The following is a 20051-nucleotide window of genomic DNA, read 5'->3' as shown; positions in this document are numbered from 1 at the left end:
TTGAGGTCACATCCTAGGATTGCTTCCCTTTCAGAGAAGGAGAGGAACTTGTTTAGTGTCTTCTGAAAGAATTCTAGTTGTTTTGAGTTTGGGGCATATATGGAGCCGATTGTCAGTTTAATTTTGCCATCTAGTGTCCCTTTAGTGAAAATGAATGCCTTTTTTGTCTTTTAGGACTGTTGTGGCAGTGGAGTTCAGGTCTCCACTAAGTATTATAGCTACGCCATGGGCTTTCCCTGAGCCCCGTGCAACCCACTGTTGACTGAAGTGGGGGTCACTCAGGAGTTTGATCCCTTTGGGTGGGTTGTGTATTTCTTGTAGGAAGGTGATGTGCAGTTTCATGGTGTTTATGTATGAGGTGATACATTTTCTTTTGATGGGGTTTCCCAACCACTGTATTGTTTAATGAACCATTAGGATTGCGCTGATCTAGAGTGTGGTGATTGGGGGACTAGTGGGGTTAGAGTTAGATTTGGGGTAGAGAGTAGGGGGTAGGTTGTAGAGAGTTTCCTATATGTAGTCATATATGTGTTTGTTTGGGGTATTTTGGGCCATTTGGCATTTAGCTGGTTGGTCCTAGGTCTCAGCTGGTGTGGAGGGCCATGTACAGGGACAGGCCATCCCTCCTGTTGTTTGCGATAGGGGATGATCAGTGAGATGGGGTGAAGCATCTTTGTGACGCCAATGTCGGGTATAAGGTTCATAAGCAATGTTGCCAATGTTATTAGCAACATCATTGGTGTGTTGGGGTGAGGATGTGGGTGTTGGTATGTTCTGGCGCCACCATTGTGCTGATTGGGCATCATATTTTAGCCTTTTTGTGGGTTGTGTTATTAAGGTTGGAGTTGTTTTTCCTTAGTATGGAGTAGGGGGATGCTGAAGGTGTGGGTTATAGGTTGTTAGGTGATGGGGAATGTGTTTTGAGGTCTGGACTGGTGTTGGGGTGGGGATTTCTGTGCAGGTGCAGGGCTGGGGGCGGATGTTGATGGTGTTAACTATATCTATGTTCGGTGGGGAGAGGAGGGGGGAAGGGGGGGAGAATCACCACTCCTTCGTTTGTGTTTTTTTCCGGTTGCTTCATTCAGCTGAAGTTGTTGTTGTAGGGTTGTCCATCTGCGATGAGTTGATTTGGTTAATCTTGGTCTGGTTTCTTGTGTCATATGGCCAGCGGGATGATTCTGTGCGTGGTGCTTGACTGTATTGGTTTGCATTGTCTGTTGTTTCTTTTTCTTCTTTACTGTCATCCAGTTGTTTGCTGTTGTTTCGTCATGGTTGTGGCTGTCACTTGGTGGGTTTGTCGGTTGCCATTCCGGTGGAAGGTTGAGTTTGAGGTTCTTCAGTAGTTGCAAGGGTTCAGGTATGTTGGTAGCTGTTTGTTGTGTTGTGTTGGTTGTTACGATGAGTCGAAATGGGAAGCCCCATCGGTACTTGATCCCTGCTTGTTGGAGACACTGGGTGCACAGGCGTAGGCTTTTTCTCTGATTTAGGGTGTCCTGAGATAAATCCTGTAAGTCCAATATGGGGGCGTCTCCATATCGAAGGTTGGTTGAGTTTCTGAGGTTGTTCCATACCTCTTCCTTCTTTTTGTACTGTGTGAAGCACACGATGATGTTTCTTGGGAGGGGGGGCACTGGCATAGGTTTTAGGGCTCTGTGAGTCCTCTCCGGGTCGTCTACCTCAGGTGTCAGGTTTGGGACTGTATCTTTCAGCCAGCGTACAATTAGGTCTGCTCGACTTTTCTCCTCTGCTTTTTCAGGAAAGTTGTGGAAGTGGATGTTGCAACGTCTATTGCGATCTTCGATGTCCGTTTGTTTGATTCTCATTTCTGTGTTTTCTATTTCCAGGTGATTTACCAGTTCATCCAATTTCTTATTGATGCGTGCGTTCTCCTCCCGGTATTGCTCTATTATTCTTTCTTGCATTTGGTTCTTGTTCTCTAGAGCTTTCATTTTGGAGGTTAGATCGTTGATTAATATCTGCAGGGGAGCCACTGTGGCCTTCAGTGTTTCTGCTAATCTCGCTTCCATTTCCCTCAGATCTCGTTTAGTTGTTGGGTGGTCGTCATCTTGAAGGGGTGTTGTGGTCTCAGCGCTATTTGCCATGTCCCTGGTTGGTGTCATCTCAATCTCCCTAATGGTTTTGGTTTGAGGCCTGCTTGGCATCCTCTTGGAGTAGGGCGTGTTGCGGTTAGGCGTTGTGGTGGTGATGGTTCCTGGATGTTGTTGGGTTGCTGAGCTGAACAGGCATCGTTGACTGGTGTTTTACAGAGCGTTCGGATTAGGTGGCCATTTGTGTTGAGTCTAGGCTGTGGTCGCCTCAGCGGTGCTGCCAGAGCGGGGGGTAGACAGTTCACATAAAAGGGTGGGGGGTTAGCAGGCAGAGATGCAAGAGACCAGAGAGGTGGGGCCAGGGGAAATGTGTGTTTTAGGGGGGGTTATTTGTGGCTGCACCTGTGTGTACACGCCTGCACACTCATATACACAAAAGGGGTACTAGGGTCCAATTAAGGTGGAAGGTGGGGTTAGGAATGTGTTCAGGAACAGGACCAGACAAAACAGAATATAGGCAAAAGGTGGAGGGAAACGAGGAAGAAGAAGAGAAAAGAGAAAAGAAACAAAGAAAAAGAAAGGGGGAGGGGGAGGGGGAGGGGGAAGGGGAAATTAGAGTAAAATAAAAGGGAGGGGAAGACAGAAGGGGGAAAGAAAGAGAGAGAAGGAGAGAAAGTAGAGTAATAACAGTGGTAATAGATTGCAGCGGTAGTTTTAGCTATAGTATGAGAGGGAAAAGTATAATACAGTGGTATGTGTGTATGTATGTGTTTTCTTTAAAGAGAGAGAGGGGGAAAGGGGGGATGGAGAGAGGGAGGGGGAGAAAAAGAGAGAAGGAAGAGGAGAAATGAGGAGGAGGAGGAGGAGGAGGAGGAGGAGGAGGAGGAGGAGGAGGAGAAGAAGAAGAGGAGGAGGAGGAGGAGGGGTGGGGGAGGGAGAGGTAACTAGCAGTGGCAGTGGTGTGGGGAAAAGTTTTGTTTTAAAGGAGGGGTGGGGGAAGAAAGGGCTCCCCCTTCAAAAACAGACCGACAAACAGGCTCTCCTCTTCTTTCTTCGATGGTGACGGCAAGGTCGGGGCTCCTCTCTCCCTTCCTCCTCTTTTCTCCCCCCCCCCTTTTCCCTTTGTTGCTTTGGCTCCGAGGTCCCTCCAGCCTCGGAGCTCCGCTGGGTTGTTGGGGGGGATGGAGGCTGTGGCTCTCTCGGTAGGCGCACCAGATGCCCCGGTTTCCCTCTGGGGGTGGTGGAGGCAGAAGCGGTGGGGTCTGGCTCCTTTCTCTCCTTCCCCTCCTGCTTCCTGCTTCTGTGCTGGCTCCGAGATCCTCCTGACCTCGGCTGGCAGGATGCCCTTGGTCCCGGCTCGATCAAGGTCACAGGGGGGGGGGCTGCGGTTGTTCCAGGCACCCCCAGTTCCTCTCCAGTATCGGTGCTGGCGGCGCTGGCAGCTGCAGTTCCAGCAGCCCAGGATCCAGCCAGGTAGCTTTGTAAGTTCTGGCTGGCTTCAGGAGCTGCTCGTTGCCATGGCGTCCGCCGTGCTGCCTTAACTGGAAGTCCCGAGTGTACCCTTCTTGAGGGGGCAGAACTCCTTTCACGCTCCAAGGCAGAGGTACCTGCTACAGCTTCTTCTCATTTTGAAGGATCCTGGATCAAATGCGAGAACTGCTTTTTGCTTTCTCATCGGTCAAATGGAAGGGTATAACTTTGCTCTCAGTTCTGTCTGTAGATTGCTTAATGGAGCTACGGATTGTTAAGAGCGGCCCACCAAATGTGCAGTGGATGTCTCAGGTGGCCCATTGTGTGAGTTTTCCTTGTTAATCCTAACAGATCATTTGCAAGAGAGGGGATTTTGATCTGTGAGGAAAGCTTTAGAAATGAAACTTTAGATTGGGCAGACACATCACTTACTTGAATTTAAGGTTTGCAGTCCCAATCATAATGGATTTGTGTGTCCTTTCTTTCAGATATGTAAGCACTACCAATGTGTTGATGTCTCTGTTTTGGGTTACAGCTGCAATGCAGAGCATCAGTGCAATGGACGAGGGGTAAGCTGACAAAACCACGCCGGATTTCTAGACCGTGCTTTCTCCAGGGGTTACTGACTTGATGCTTTGTTTTGTTCTGACCTCCTCTCTTGGGCCTTCCTTTCCCCTTTTTTCAGAAGGTGCTGGAGGGAGACATGGTTCCATTGAATGACGGACAGGTAGGAGCTCCAGCAAAGGAACAGTTGAGAGCTCCCTTCAAGCTTCTGGTTGTTCCTTTGATGCTCTGCCCTTATCTACCTGCATTATGTCAGGGGTTGGATGGGTGGACTTGGCTTGTTATTTGATGCTGCTCATATTGATCCAGAGCAGACTGCAGCATATAGTTCGCAAAAACTGAAACATGTTGCAGGACTCCCCCAAAATAGACGGGAGGTACTTCATCCAGCAGAGCTTTACTACTGAAGGTAAATGAGCATAATAATCACAAATCCATATATCTTCAGAACTGGCACAGTCCATAAGAAATCCAGTTGCAGCAGACTTAATTAAACTTACAATAACTTACAATAAGACTAAAACCCTAACACTAAACATACTACACTAATGGCCAAAATTGTGGAAACCTTTTGGAAAAAGTGAAATTCCGAGATTTGATGGCTCATAACACCACTTTCTTTTTGAGTAATACCATAAAATTATATATCAATGGAAAGATAATTTAATGAAGAATGTAATGCAACAATGTTTGTTCAGTTATCTGAATTCTATCAAAAGTTACAGCCAAATAACCAGAAAAAGGAAGCACAACTTGCTTAGGTTTCCACAATATATAATTTTTATTTATTTTCCATTTTTTAAAGCACTCCACTTTACATCCCTGGCTCTTTAGAGCCTATTAACTCGCCCCCCCCACCTCATGGCTTTCAACATTAAACTTTATATCACTGCATTTTGTACGTTTTCCGATTCTAATTACACACATTACAACATGGGTAGGCAAACTAAGGCCCGGGGCCCGGATCCGGCTCAATCGCCTTCTCAATCTGGCCCGCAGATGGTCTGGGAATCAGCATGTTTTTACGTGAGTAGAATGTGTCCTTTTATTTAAAATGCATCTCTGGGCTATTTGTGGGGCACAGGAATTCGTCCTTTTTTTTTTCTTTTCAAAATATAGTCTGGCCCCCCACAAGGTCTGAGGGACAGTGGAACGGCCCCCTGCTGAAAAAGTTTGCTGACCCCTGCATTAAAAAATAACTCAAAATTTAAATAAATATAGAAAGGTAGAATGGAAGTGAGACCTGGACCATAAAGAAGGCTGATCGCCGAATAATTGATGCTTTTGAATTATGGTGCTGGAGGAGACTCTTGAGAGTCCCATGGACTGCAAGAAGATCAAACATATCCATTCTTAAGGAAATCAGACCTGAGTGCTCACTGGAAGGACAGATCGTGAAGCTGAGGCTCTAATACTTTGGCCACCTCATGAGAAGAGAAGACTCCCTGGAAAAGACCCTGATGCTGGGCAAGGAGAAGGGGACGACAGAGGACGAGATGGTGGGACACCATCTCGAAGCTACTAGCATGAGTCTGACCAAACTGCGGGAGGCAGTGGAAGACAGGAGTGCCTGGCGTGCTCTGGTCCATGGGGTCACGAAGAGTCGGACACAACTAAACGACTAAACAAAACAGAAAGGTAGAGAATTTCTCATTACAAGTCTTCAAACAACCCTGCTAGTGATGTCAATTGCTTACAATATACCGTAGAAATTTGCTCCAATCCTTTTGGAATGCTTGATCTTGCTGGTTTCAGATTTTTCCTGGCAGCTTCAACCAGTTCTGCAAAGTCCATCATCTTCATCTGCCACTCTTCTTTTGTTGGTTCTTCTTGTTGTTTCCATTTTTGGGCTAAAAGAATTCTTGCCGCAGTTGTTGCATACACAAACAGTCTTTTATCTTCCCTTGGGATTTCTTCACCCACTATACCAAATAAAAAGGCTTCTGTTTTTTTAACAAAAGCATTTTAAAACATTTTCTTTAACTCATTATATAGCATTTCCCAGAAAGCCTTTACCTCTTTGCAAGTCCACCACATGTGGTAAAAGATACCTTCCTTTTATTTGCATTTCCAGCACTCATTAGTTATCGTCTTATACATTTTGGTAAGTTTAGTTGGTGTTAAATACCATCTATACATCATTTTCATAACATTTTCTTTAAGTGCACTACATGCAATAAAATTAATACCTTCCTACCATAACCTTTCCCATGATTCTAATTGAATATTATATCCAAAATCTTTAGGCCAATGTATCATCACAGATTTAACCTCTTCATCTTTGGTATGCCATTCCAGTAATAATTTATACATTTTCTAAAGTATTTTCCGCTTGTCATCCAGTAAATCTATCTCAAACCTAGATCTTACTGTGTCAAAACCATTTTTATCCTCCTTAAGCACATTATTTACCTGGTGATATTGCAACCAATCCATCAATAACTCTTTTACTTCTTCAAATGTTTTTAATCTTAACTGACTTACTATCTCTATCAGTAAATCTCTATACGTGGCCCACTTTCCTTTCATATTTAACTTATTTACCACTATTATTTCTATTGGGGAGAGCCACCAAGGGGTTTTACGTTCCAATGTTTTATATCTGTTCCAAAACTCATAAATTTATTTTCTTATTGTGTGATTCAGGAATCCTTTATGCACTTTTACTTACCATAAAATATGCGTGCCATCCATATTGATTATCGTAACCTTCCAAGTCTAATAAATCTGTGTTCTCCAACAGATTCCAATCCAACAGATTCCAATCCCTTAACCAACATAGACAGGACACTTCATAATATAATCTCAAATCTGGCAGAGAGAAACCACCTCTTTCTTTTGTATCTTTTAGAAGCTTGTATTTGATTCTTGATTCCACCCCCCCACCAGATAAATTTTGATAATACTTGTTGCCATTCTTTGAAGTGACCCACTCCTCTGATCACCGGGATTGTTCGAAGTAAAAACAACATTTTAGGTTGGGGACGTGGGTGGCGCTGTGGGTAAAACCTCAGCGCCTAGGGCTTGCCGATCGCATGGTCGGCGGTTCGAATCCCCGCGGCGGGGTGAGCTCCCGTCTTCCAGTCCCAGCTCCTGCCCACCTAGCAGTTCGAAAGCACCCCTAAGTGCAAGTAGATAAATAGGTACCGCTTTCTAGCGGGAAGGTAAACGGCGTTTCCGTGTGCTGCGCTGGTGCTGGCTCGCCAGATGCCGCTTAGTCACGCTGGCCACGTGACCCGGAAGTGTCTCCGGACAGCGCTGGCCCCCGGCCTCTTAAGTGAGATGGGCGCACAACCCTAGAGTCGGACACGACTGGCCCGTATGGGCAGGGGTACCTTTACCTTTATTGCCATTCTTTGAAGTGACCCACTCCTCTGATCACCGGGATTGTTTGAAATAAAAACATTTTAGGTTGCACATTCATCTTTACAGCAGATATTCTTCCCCAAAGAATTAATTTCATCCTTCTCCACACTTCTAAGTCTCCCTTAACCCCTTTTGTTTTGGCAGTGATTCAGTCAGGTCACAATAGGATTCAGCTACTGATGTTATGTACTGGAGCTGAGAGGAGGACATTTGTCAGTGTGTTGTGTGATTGCTATCAAGTTGGTTGGGGTTTTTGTGTTCTTGTAAAACATAATATAATTAAAGAAATGGTGCAAAGAGTTGACTGGTCACCTAGAAAGCAATGTAAAATAGTACTATTAAGTGAACAAGGCTACAGTTATGAAGAAATTAGAAGAAAAATTGGTGGAAACTTAACCAAAGGTGGTATTCCTAAATTTTTGAAGAGGTAAAAGGAGATTACAAAATCAGACTGGTAAAGGTAGGAAAGGGTTCACAACAGCAAGTGACGATAGAAGAACTGAGAAACTGGCTACATGACAGAAGAAAATCATCTGGGTTTATACAAGATGACATGGGGCAATGTAATGTGAAGTTGAGTGCAAGGACCGTTTGGCGCAGACTACAGGAATATGGTCTAAATGCTAGAATTCCAAGGAAAAAGCCATTGTTATCTCTCAAACAAAGGTTGAAAAGGTTAAACTGGACTAAAACCCATGTTAACTGGACAGCAGAAGAATGGGACAGTGTTATTTGGAGTGATGAGACCAAAATCTCCTTGCTTGGTAGTGATGGCATGAAATATGTGAGGTGAAGAATTGGAGAAGATTTACATCCTTCTGTGAAACACCCAGATAGTGTTATGATCTGGGGTTGTATGACAGCAAAAGGTGTGGGCAGAATTTGCGTCATTAATGGGAATGTAAATGCCCCCAAATACATAGCTCAGACCTTAACCCAATTGAAAATCTATGGAGCCGACTAAAGAAACTTGCTAGTCAGAAGCAACCCAGCAATAAAACCCAATTAATAGAGGCAATAATTCCATCTTGGTTTCACATTATAACAGCTGCAGGACTAAAAAACTTGGTTCACTCCATGGGAAGGCGTTGTAAGGCTGTAATTAAAGCTAAAGGTTACTCAACTAAGTATTAACTGAAATGGTGAGGGTATTTGTATATCTCATTTTTTCTGTGTTTCAGGTTTCTTCTTTATGACTGCTGTTTTAATAATCATTCATAAAAGTCATTGCATTACATTCTTCATTAAATTATATTTCCATTGATATATAATAATATGGTATTACTCAGTGCTTTTTTCCTGGGGAGACGCAGGGGTATTCAAACCCCTAAAAAAATTGAGAATCTAATGGGAGAAGAAACTAAACTTTTTTTAAAAAAAAATAGTTTCTTCTCTAGCACGGCGAATCGTCAGTTCCGCTGCTACCCCCGATGGCAGCCTCATTTCCTGTCATGATGTTTCCCGAGTCTCAGACAGAAACAAGTGTTTAATGCAGGGGTCGGTCAGCAAACTTTTTCAGCAGGGAGCTGGTCCACCGTCCCTCAAACCTTGTGGGGGGGGGGGGGGCTGGACTATATTTTCAAAAGGAAAAAAAAGGAATTCCTATGCCCCACAAATAACCCAGAGATGCATTTTAAATAAAAGGACATATTCTACTCATGTAAAAACATGATTCCTGGACCATCCGTGGGCTGGATCCACCCCCGAGCCTTAGTTTGCCTACCCATAGTTTAATGTGTGAAGCAGTGTAGAAGTGGATGTGTGGTGTTTTACTGATGAAAGCTTGTACTCATTGAGGGGCAGTATTTCAATATGAGTAATGTATGTTTTCAATATGAGTAATGTTCTTTGTGGGACGCGTGTGATGCTGTGGGTTAAACCACAGAGCCTAGGACTTGCCATTTTACTGTATTTCTGGTTTTTATGGAAGCCGCCCAGAGTGGCTGGGGAGGCCCAGCCAGATGGGCGGGGTATAAATAATAAATTATTATTATTATTATTAATCAGAAGGTTGGTGTTTCGAATCCCCACGACGGGGTGAGCTCCCGTTGCTCGGTCCCTGCTCCTGCCAACCTAGCAGTTCGAAAGCACGTCAAAGTGCAAGTAGATAAATAGGTACCGCTCTGGCGGGAAGGTAAACGGCATTTCTGTGCGCTGCTCTGGTTTGCCAGAAGCGGCTTAGTCATGCTGGCCACGTGACCCGGAAGCTGTACCCCGGCTCCCTTGGCCAGTAAAGCGAGATGAGCGCCGCAACCCCAGAGTTGGCCACGACTGGACCTAATGGTCAGTCCCTTTACCTTTACCTTTATGTTCTTTGTACTTTTGTCCATTTACTGTATTTATTTTTCACTCTTTGCTTGCTGCTTTTCATCCAAACAGGTGTGCAATAGCAATAAGAACTGCCACTGTCACCCGGGGTGGGCCCCTCCCTACTGTGATGCCAAAGGATATGGCGGCAGTCTGGACAGTGGACCTCCATACAATGGCAAGTACCTGAACCACACACCTTCCTGTCTTTGGTGACGCATGGAGGTTGGGAAATGACAGCTGCTCCAAGTAGCTTAAGTCCTCCTTGGCTGGTATGGTGGTGGCTTACAAACGGCCAAAGCCCCAGGCTCAGACGGCATTACACCAGAAATGATAAAAGCACAGGCGGATTGGTGGGCACCTTTCTTAGCCACCCTCTTCACTTACATAGATGACACTGGCTGCATCCCAAGGGAATGGGGAACAGCCATAATAGTCCCAATCTATAAAAAGGGCAACAGAGGGGACCCAGCGAATTATAGGCCGATTAGCCTATTAAGTGTGATCAGTAAGCTCTACGCAAAGCACCTCCTTAATAAGTTTACAGAATGGCTAGAGAATGAAGATATCCTGGCAATAGAACAAGCAGGCTTCAGACTCGGAAGGTCCACGACCGATCACTGCCTACGCTACAACATCTCATCGACAAATACAAATCAGGAGGGCAGGCCTCACTATACGCTGCCTTCGTTGACCTAAAAGCAGCATTTGATACAGTCTCCAGAACCAGACTCTGGGACAGACTACAGGGTACCAATATAGATAGAAGGTTCCTGCTCCTAATTCAGGCACTGCACACAAACACGGCTCTTAGAGTCAGGTGCAGCCGCCTAGGACACCAAACGCACCCAATAAAACCTTCAAATGAGTCAGGCAAGGGTGCCTATTGGCCCTCTAGTATTTAATTTCTATCTAAATAACTTAGTATCTGCACTCAATGACTCAGAACTCCACCCGCTGAAGCTTGCAAATCGGCATATTTCGGTCCTGCTATATGCCGATGATGCGGTCATTCTATCCAGAACCCCCATTGGACTCAAAAGAGCACTAAGAAAGCTCGCAGCATACTGCGAATCTGAACATCTCAAAATCAACTATCAAAAGATCAAGATACTCACTTTTGGGGGGAAACCAAAGCTTAGAAGCTGGGAACTCCAAGGTCATAAATTAGAACAAGTCACAAACTACAAGTATCTAGGAATGGTGGTACAGGCCTCAGGAACCAACAAACTACACATAAACTCCATCGGGAGTTCAGCGGAAAAAACCGCAAATTGTATCCTTAAATTCTTCAGAGCACAAGGAGGTTTCTTTGTCCCCGCAGCTCTACAATTATACAAGGCCAAAACTTTGGCACAACTCCTCTATGGTTCCTTTTTGGGCCGCCTTCCTCTGCTTTCTCCCCACTTGAGAGAGTTCAATCCAGACTTCTTAGAGCTCTCCTCCAAGTCCCCAGATGTGTCTCAAATGCATGGGTGAGATTGGAAATGGGGATGATGGGAGTGGAGGCTAGCATTTTCTTAACATCAATTTACAAATGGCTGACATTGAATCTGCTCCCCCGAGGAATAGCCCCACTGATCCTCTGCGACCAATTACAGTCGGACTGGCAGACTGCAGTTCTGAACACCCTCCAGAAATTGGGTTTTGCCCCTCAAGCCCTTCTAAGTCTGGGTCTGGACCAGGCAAAAGCTACGGTCTGGCAAAGAATATTAGACACCAAGAGACAGCAGGACTGTGCAACGTGCCCCAACTATAGAACTGGAGAAATCGAGAGATATATAGCCTCACCGGCAGCATATCTCTTCTTTCTTGTATCTAGAAATGCAAGAAGGGCCTTTACACTCGCCAGAAGCTCGGCTCTTCCCACGCTGGTCCTGGATGGAGCCTTTAGAAGGGTCCCGTACTCTCAGAGACTTTGCACCTGTCCATTGGGAGAGATAGGAAGCCCAGAACACTTGTTCTTTAGATGTCCCTTTTAGAAAGAGCACTTAGCAAGATCATGGATCCCCTACTGGTGAGGCTCGCCGACCTCCCGCAAAAGCAAAAATTTGACCTTTTGCTGTTAGACAAAGATCAGAAGAAGACCTGGATGGTCGCCAGATTCTGTCTACAGATCTGTAGGCGCAGACCATCGCCCAACTCAAAATAGTCCGGCATGAAAAGCCCCAAACACAGTTCCATGGGTGACTCTAAGTCAACTCCCTGGGATAGTTTATTGCTGTACATTGTTTCTAAATTTAGTGTTGTATATTGTTTTAATTGTCCGTTTTAACCATATTTGCACAGTAGTTTTTAACGTTGTGAGTGTCCTCTATTTAAGGACACTCTGCAGCCTCTTAGTTGTTTTATCTGCGAGTCTTTTAGTTCTTATGCTCTTACAGTTGTTTTAACTGCGTGTCTTTGCTGGTTTTTAGCTCTTATCTGTTTTAATTATTAGTTTTTTATCCACCCATTATCTGTGTTTAATCTTGCATTTTATTCGGATGTTTTATGCCTGTTTCCTTGTCCTCATTTGCCCTAACAATTATCGGTCAAAAATCCCAACTGCTATTTTATCTATATGCTTTTCTTAATCCTGGTCTATGACCGTAATAAAGTTCATTCAAATGGTGGTGGCTTACTGTGCCTCTCTGGTTTTGTTTTCCATGGGAAGAGGAGCTTGGGTTTTGGGTAACCAGCCATTGGAAACTTGGGGCCTCTGGATTGGTGGGGGGAATCTTACAACTTCCAGAGCTTTTGTTTGTCCTGGGCCAACTTTCTGCAAAAGTCATTGGGGACAGAGGAAGCTGCTTTATCCACCTAGATCAGTATTGCTTGATGCTCACCAGAATTTCAGCCAGGGATCCTTAGAGAGGCCATGGACTGAACCTGAGACCTTCTGCATGCAAAGCAGGTGCTCTGTAATTGAGCTATGACCATTCCAAATTCATGCACATGTTATTTTGAAAAAAATGTGGAAAAATAACCAATGAATTTTTTGGTGCCTCAAGAGTCCAACAAATTGATTATGACTTAAGCTCATGTCTGCTTTGTCAGGTGCATGAAGTGAATTCTCAGTTGGCAGGTATATGCAGGAGAAAATTGTAAGGTGGGAGCTGAATGGCAGTAAGAAGCAAAAATTAAAGTCAGTGATAAAAAAAATGTGTACACCACAGTCTGTCTCGAAGGCTTTCACTCTCTTGTGCCCATTTCAAAACCCCCACAAACAAATGAGGAAGCATGAAAAATACAAAGAGACAGCTACAATAACACATTTGCAATTGAAGCAGTTAAGAGTAAGGACCTGGAAGAGACCAGTATTCAGATCTCAACTCAGCCATGAAGCGTGTTGGGTGACTTTGGGCCAGTTGCTGTCACTTAGCCCACCCCACAGGGTTGTTGTGAGGATAACATTGAGAAGTATGGACACACCTCAAGCTCTTTGGAGAAAAGCTGGGATATGAAATGCCATAATAACAAGTCCACAAAATTACTCTCCAACAATATCTTTTTAAACATTTTTACTAGTCCTCTTCCTTAGGCATGTTTTTCTTAGGCAAGTTGTGGACTTCCAACCCAGCTGAGCCTTTTATGCATACAGACACTATTCTTGCACATAACATAGAGACAGTAAAATATAAGCAGCAAAGCCCAGACAGAAAAGAAAGGGGAAATGGAGAAAGGGAAGAGGGGAAAGAAAGGAAAACACCAGATTATCATCACTAAAGCCCTTTCATATGGCACATATTTCCACAACATTTATCTGGATTTCTTTATATAGCTCTTCTGTAACTTGACATTGATAGGCTGCTACTTCTTTGACTGCTGTTCTGTTAAGTAACGGCAACCGTGATTATTTAAAAAGCAAAGCAAAATCCCAAGCCAGGAATTGCACACACAACAAGGACTTCCTGCATATTGTTCACACTCACTGTGTTTCAGATATGTGACTGATGAAGGAGTGCTTTTAGGGTCTTTGCTTTGACTTAGGATAATATTGCAACATTGCCGCTTAACTTACCATTTATTGTTTGAGCACAGACACTGCACTGCATGTTGTATTAAATTCAGACAAAAAAGCAACCCCTCCCCCAAAGGTATAGAAGAAGGTCCCAGATACATTATAAAGATCCATTTGCTCCTAAAGACCCAATTCCATAAAAAGGTTGGTAACAATTTTTAGTGTTGATTTTTTTATGCAATCCAAGTTTCTCTTGGAGAAGACAATTAGATTGATGGGCTATTAGACTTTTTGTGGTGGATTTTTGTGGTGGGTATTATGCACAAGGTAAAGACTGGCACAGCATCCTTTGAGGCAACAAATACCGTTGTAAATATAATGTAGATTAAAGTAATTCTATTATTGTTCCATTGTTTTCCCCCTATGCTTTTAGGTGTTTTTATTTTATCTCTAAGCCACCTTGAGTCCCTGTCAGGGGAAAAGGCGTGGCATAAATGAACAACAGCAACCACCTCCTGCATCTTCCTCCCTGCTCACCCTGCAGCCAACAGGCACTCTCTTCACTTTCTGCCCAATAATAAAGCCACCATTCTGCATCACCTTTCTTACCCAATTTTATCTTCTCCATGTCAGGAACATTAGGAAGAACTTCCTGACAGTAAGAGCTGTTCGACAGTGGAATTTGCTGCCAAGGAGTGTGGTGGAGTCTCCTTCTTTGGAGGCCTTTAAGCAGAGGCTTGACAACCATATGTCAGGAGTGCTCTGATGGTGTTTCCTGCTTGGCAGGGGGTTGGACTCGATGGCCCTTGTGGTCTATTCCAACTCTATGATTCTATGATTCTATGTCTCCTACTCTCTCCTTTTTGGCAACTCTGCTGTGACCCCCATTTTCACCTGCACCCCATTTCCCCTCCCTCCTCCTTCCCTTTCTCAACTCTCCCTGGCACACAGGCCACCCGTATTTCTAGGCTTATTTTGCAGCTCCCTTTCCACACACTTGCTATGATGGTAGATGTTGCTGTTCCTTAAAGACGAGCTGAACCTTAAGAGCAAACCTGTCCAGTTAGCTTGCTCACTTAGAGAACGGGAAGTGCAGCTAATGGATGTTGTTTGCTTGTTGATACATTGAATCTGGAGCTTCATGTTGAAGGCAACATGACAGGTTACAAAAAGAAATAGCAGAGAGGGATGCAACACAGACGCCAACACCACTTTCCGTCTATTCTCTCTCCCATGCCATAGCCACTGCTCTTGGGCAAGCTGTCTTCTCTCTTGCCTCCCTCCCTGCTCTTTGTAATGAGGCACTGCAAATCTACATTTTGATTATATGGGAGAAAAGCAAAGTCAGTAGTCTAGTCCAGAGGTAGCCAACGTGGTAAACTGCAGCTGTTGTACAACAACAGCCATAATCCTCCCTGACCATAGGTCATAGTGGTTGGAGCTAATGGGAGTTGTAGTCGAGTCCACTTGGAGGGCACCACCATGGCCATCCCTGGAGTCAGTTGTGCTCAGTAAAAAGTAAGCTTGCCCTGCTTTTCCATGTTCTGCCCAATGGGAAGAAAGGGTACTGAGATTACCAACATGTCCATAAAGAATCCAGCTACTTTAAATGACTCAGCTACTTTAAATGACCAATACTAATCTTGTTATGTGCATTATACGCATTTGTAAACTGCATTGGGTTTGAAAAGAGCAGAGGTTATAAACTGTTGACTGATTTAACAAGCTCACAGCATTCCTTTTCTCCCTCAATGGGGTTGAGGAAGTTTGTAATTCCCACCCTGCAGAAAGGTAACCATTGTTGCTGTTGTTACTAATTTTCTTTCTTTGTTTATTCTCTCTTTCAGATGTGGATAACACCACAAGAAATTGGCTGCTGGCATTCTTCTGCCTTATTCTCCCTCTCCTGTTGCTTTTGCTCTTCGCTTACCTTGCGAGGAATCAGTTGGTGTCATCCCTAATGCCATTGATAGAGGCTTGTTGTGGGTAAGTATTTTCTGTCCATCCCCACTGCTGCGTGGAAAGCTGACTAGGAATTATTTGGCAGAACAAAAGCATTTAAAGGCTCTGTGTGCAGCACTGGTGCCAGGCCCGGTCCACTGGTGAGGCAAGGTGAGGTGCCTGCCTTGAGCGGTAGAAGCCTAAGAGGCAGTGGCTGCCTGCAACAGTGCTGGTTTGCAGCAAGATCTCATGAGATCTCACTGAAATTTCACGAGATCTCGCACAGCACACGAGATCCTGTGATATCTCACTGGAAGTCAGTGCCCCTGCCAGCTCTTTGTGGATGCCGCTTCGCAACACAGGTAAAAGAGGAGCACTGGCAGCAAGTGTGTGTGTGTGTGTGTGTGTGTGTGTGTGTGTGTTACATTCCCAAAATTGGATGTGTCCCTCTGCATTGTGTATTCTGCAAAATGGGGAAGATTTGGTTTTTCTAGAACCAACTGAACACCAGTCAGTTTCCCCCAGTTTGCCAGTCTTGTTTTGTTCTCTGCACGCTGTCAGAAAACAATTGGAGAAGTCAGACCTTTGGTCAAGTATCTCAGTGTTGCTTACTCTGAATGGCAGTGACTCCCCAGTTGAACGATGTGGCCCAGGGAGAGAGGGAAAAATAGTGGAAGTGAACAGCTGGCTTCGCAAATGGTGTAAACAGGAACGGTTTGGATTCTTAGAACACGGACTGCAGTTTCTTGAAGATGGACTTCTGGCAAGCGATGGGCTGCACCTCACAACGGTTGGGAGAAATGTTTTTGCCAAAAATCTCAGAAACCTCATCAGGAGGGCTTTAAACTGACTAATGTGGGGGAGGGAGACTGAGCTCCTGAAGGTAGGAGTCTATCAATTGATGAAGATGATCATCCAAATGTCATAGACCAAATGGAGCAAACAGCACGCAGACCTAGTGGTGGGAGGAAAAAATCCTTAAATAAGAGACACGGGGGAATGATTAAGGGACTTCAATGTCTGTACACTAATGCGCAAAGCATGGGAAATAAACAAGATGAGCTTGAGCTCTTGGTACAGCAAACTAAATATGACATAATAGGCATCACTGAAACCTGGTGGGATAAGTCCCACGATTGGAATGTAATAATGGGGGGATACAATCTATTTCAGAGAAACAGACCAGACAAGAAAGGAGGAGGAGTGGCGTTATATGTCAGGGATGTGTATACCTGTGAAGAGATCCAAGATTTAGAACCTCAAAGCCAAAGTGAGAGCATCTGGGTCAAAATTAAGGGAGAGAAGAATAACAGAGACCTCATTGTGGGAGTTTACTATAGATCCCCAAGCCAAACGGAGGACATAGATGATGCCTTCCTGGAACAGATGGCCAAGCATGCAAAAGGAAGGGAGATAGTAGTAATGGGGGACTTCAATTACCTGGATATTTGTTGGATGTCAAACTCAGCCAAGAGCATAAGTTCAAATAGATTCCTCACTGGCCTTGCAGACAACTTCATTGTCCAGAAAGTGGGAGAAGCAACAAGAGGAACAGCCATTTTAGATCTGGTCCTAACCAATGTTGATGACCTGGTTAGTAGGGTAGAGGTGGAAGGATCATTAGGTGCAGGGACGCGGACTTTTAAAAAATATTGGGGGGCCCGGGAAAGCTCATGAATAATAAATAAGCTCATGAAAATGCAAATAAAGTGGCACCGCCTCCTCGTGAGCGAATAGGGGAGAGCGTGCTGCGCCTATTAATCAGCTCCGAAGGAAATTGGGTGGAGCTTTTGCTCGGGAGGGAGGGCAGGAGGCATGCAGCCCGACCCTGTGCATTTTGGGCTGGGGGAGCGGCGGCGATGGTGCTCTGCTGGAGGGGCGCCGGAGATTATTGGGGGGGCGGAGCCCCCCCAAATGAATTTTTGAGGGGGCTCGGGCCCCCTCAAACCCCATGGAGTCGGCGCCTATGATTAGGCGCGAGTGATCATGCTCTTCTGAAGTTTACTATACAGCGGAAAGGAGCAGCCAAGCATACTAGGACTCAATTTCTTGACTTTAAGAAAGCCGACTTCATAAAACATAGGGAAGTGCTGGGTGAGATCCCATGGACAGTAATACTAAAAGGAAAGGGAGTTCATGATGGCTGGGAGTTTGTTAAGAGGGAGATAGTAAAAGCACAACGTCAGGCAATACCAATGAGACGGAAACATGGAAGGTGCCTAAAGAAGCCAGGGTGGCTATCTAAAGAACTTTTAACTGAGTTAAGATTAAAAAAGGATGTGTACAAAAAATGGAAAAGGGGGGAAACCACCAAAGAGGAATTCAAACAAATAGCCAGCACGTGTAGACACAAAGTCAGAAAAGCTAAAGCACAGAATGAACTCAGGCTTGCTAGAGAGGTTAAAAGCAACAAAAAAGGCTTTTATGGGTATGTTCGTAGCAAAAGGAAGAACAAAGAAACAGTGGGGTCACTCAGAGGAGAAGATGGTGAAATGCAAACAGGGGACACAGAAAGGGCTGAACTCCTCAATGCCTTCTTTGCCTCAGTATTCTCCGATAAAGAAAACAATGCCCGACCTGAAGAATTTGGAGCAAATGATTCAGCAAGGGAAACACAGCCCAGAATAACTAAGGAGATAGTACAAGAATACTTGGCTACTTTAGATGTATTCAAGTCTCCAGGGCCAGATGAACTGCATCCAAGAGTATTAAAAGAACTGGCAGATGTGATCTCAGAACCACTGGCAGTGATCTTTGAGAATTCCTGGAGAACAGGCGAAGTCCTGTGATCACCAATAGTCAGCATGGATTTCTGAAAAATAAGTCATGTCAGACTAACCTGATCTTGTTTTTTGACAGAATTACAAGCCTGGTAGATGAAGGGAACGCAGTGGATGTAGCCTACCTTGATTTCAGGAAGGCATTTGACAAGGTGCCCCATGATATTCTTGTAAAGAAGCTGGTAAAATGCGGTCTTGACTATGCTACCACTTAGTGGATTTGTAACTGGCTGACTGACCGAACCCAAAGGGTGCTCATCAATGGTTCCTCTTCATCCTGGAGAAGAGTGACTAGTGGGGTGCCACAGGGTTCTGTCTTATTCAACACCTTTATCAACGACTTGGATGATCGACTCAAGGGCATCCTGATCAAATTTGCAGATGACACCAAACTGGGAGGGGTGGCTAACACCCCAGAGGACAGGATCACACTTCAAAACGACCTTGACAGATTAGAGAACTGGGCCAAAACAAACAAGATGAATTTTAACAGGGAGAAATGTATAGTATTGCACTTGGGCAAAAAAAATGAGAGGCACAAATACAAGATGGGGGACACCTGGCTTGAGAGCAGTACAGGTGAAAAGGATCTAGGAGTCTTGGTTGACCACAAACTTGACATGAGCCAACAGTGTGACGCGGCAGCTAAAAAAGCCAATGCAATTCTGGGCTGCATCAATAGGAGTATAGCATCTAGATCAAGGGAAGTAATAGTGCCACTGTATTCTGCTCTGGTCAGACCTCACCTGGAGTACTGTGTCCAGTTCTGGGCACCACAATTCAAGAAGGACACTGACAAACTGGAACGTGTCCAGAGGAGGGCAACCAAAATGGTCAAAGGCCTGGAAACAATGCCTTATGAGGAACGGCTAAGGGAGCTGGGCATGTTTAGCCTGGAGAAGAGGAGGTTAAGGGGTGATATGATAGCCATGTTCAAATATATAAAAGGATGTCACATAGAGGAGGGAAAGAAAGAAGATTCCACCTAAACATTAGGAAGAACTTCCTGACAGTAAGAGCTGTTTGACAGTGGAATTTGCTGCCAAGGAGTGTGGTGGAGTCTCCTACTTTGGAGGTCTTTAAGCAGAGGCTTGACAACCATATGTCAGGAGTGCTCTGATGGTGTTTCCTGCTTGGCAGGGGGTTGGACTCGATGGTCCTTGTGGTCTCTTCCAACTCTATGATTCTATGATCAAGATGGTACTGGCATCCCACCCTCGCACACTTAATCCTGGGGTTAAGTGAAATTTGGGTATGTTACAGGTTGCCTGTTCTGTGTAGAACAAGCTGAGCCAACAGGAACTAGCAAGGAAGAATCTTGTGCATTGTGGAATTTTGAGGGGGTATTTATTGAGACCTTTCGTAGGTAGCAGAGGAGGCACAGGAAGGGATGCTAGTGCCTGCAGGCCAGAGAATTACTCTGTCAATGTTAGTGCAGGTGAAGGATTAATCAACTTCCATGATCACACCATCCTCACTGTGGGCATAGAGTGTGGAATGTGGTTTCTTGCATTCTGTACCGTTTGGTGTGGGCAGAATAACTTCACTCTGTTCAGCTTATGCGAACTTGGACCTTTGTTAGTTAGGGGAAGTGGGGCAGATTGATACAGAAAAATTCAATCTCATATTTTA

At 44.8% G+C, this 20051-nt stretch overlaps 1 protein-coding gene across 2 annotated transcripts in view; it reads left to right on the top strand.

Annotated features, from left to right (window-relative positions):
• Nucleotides 1-20051, top strand: part of ADAM9 (ADAM metallopeptidase domain 9) — a 111929-nt gene that overhangs the window by 75616 nt on the left and 16262 nt on the right. Inside the window, exons 17-19 of one of the 2 annotated variants that reach the window (XM_081171385.1) lie at nt 4007-4087; nt 9828-9933; nt 15546-15684. In XM_081171385.1, coding sequence (XP_081027511.1) covers nt 4007-4087; nt 9828-9933; nt 15546-15684 — 326 coding nt within the window. The remainder of the gene's footprint in view (nt 1-4006; nt 4088-9827; nt 9934-15545; nt 15685-20051) is intronic. The other variant, XM_081171386.1, reaches the window with a different exon arrangement.

Source organism: Podarcis bocagei, assembly GCF_964188305.1.
Source record: "Podarcis bocagei genome assembly, chromosome: 15".
Taxonomy (NCBI): Eukaryota; Metazoa; Chordata; class Lepidosauria; order Squamata; family Lacertidae; genus Podarcis; species Podarcis bocagei.
This window is presented reverse-complemented; position numbering and strand designations above follow the sequence as displayed.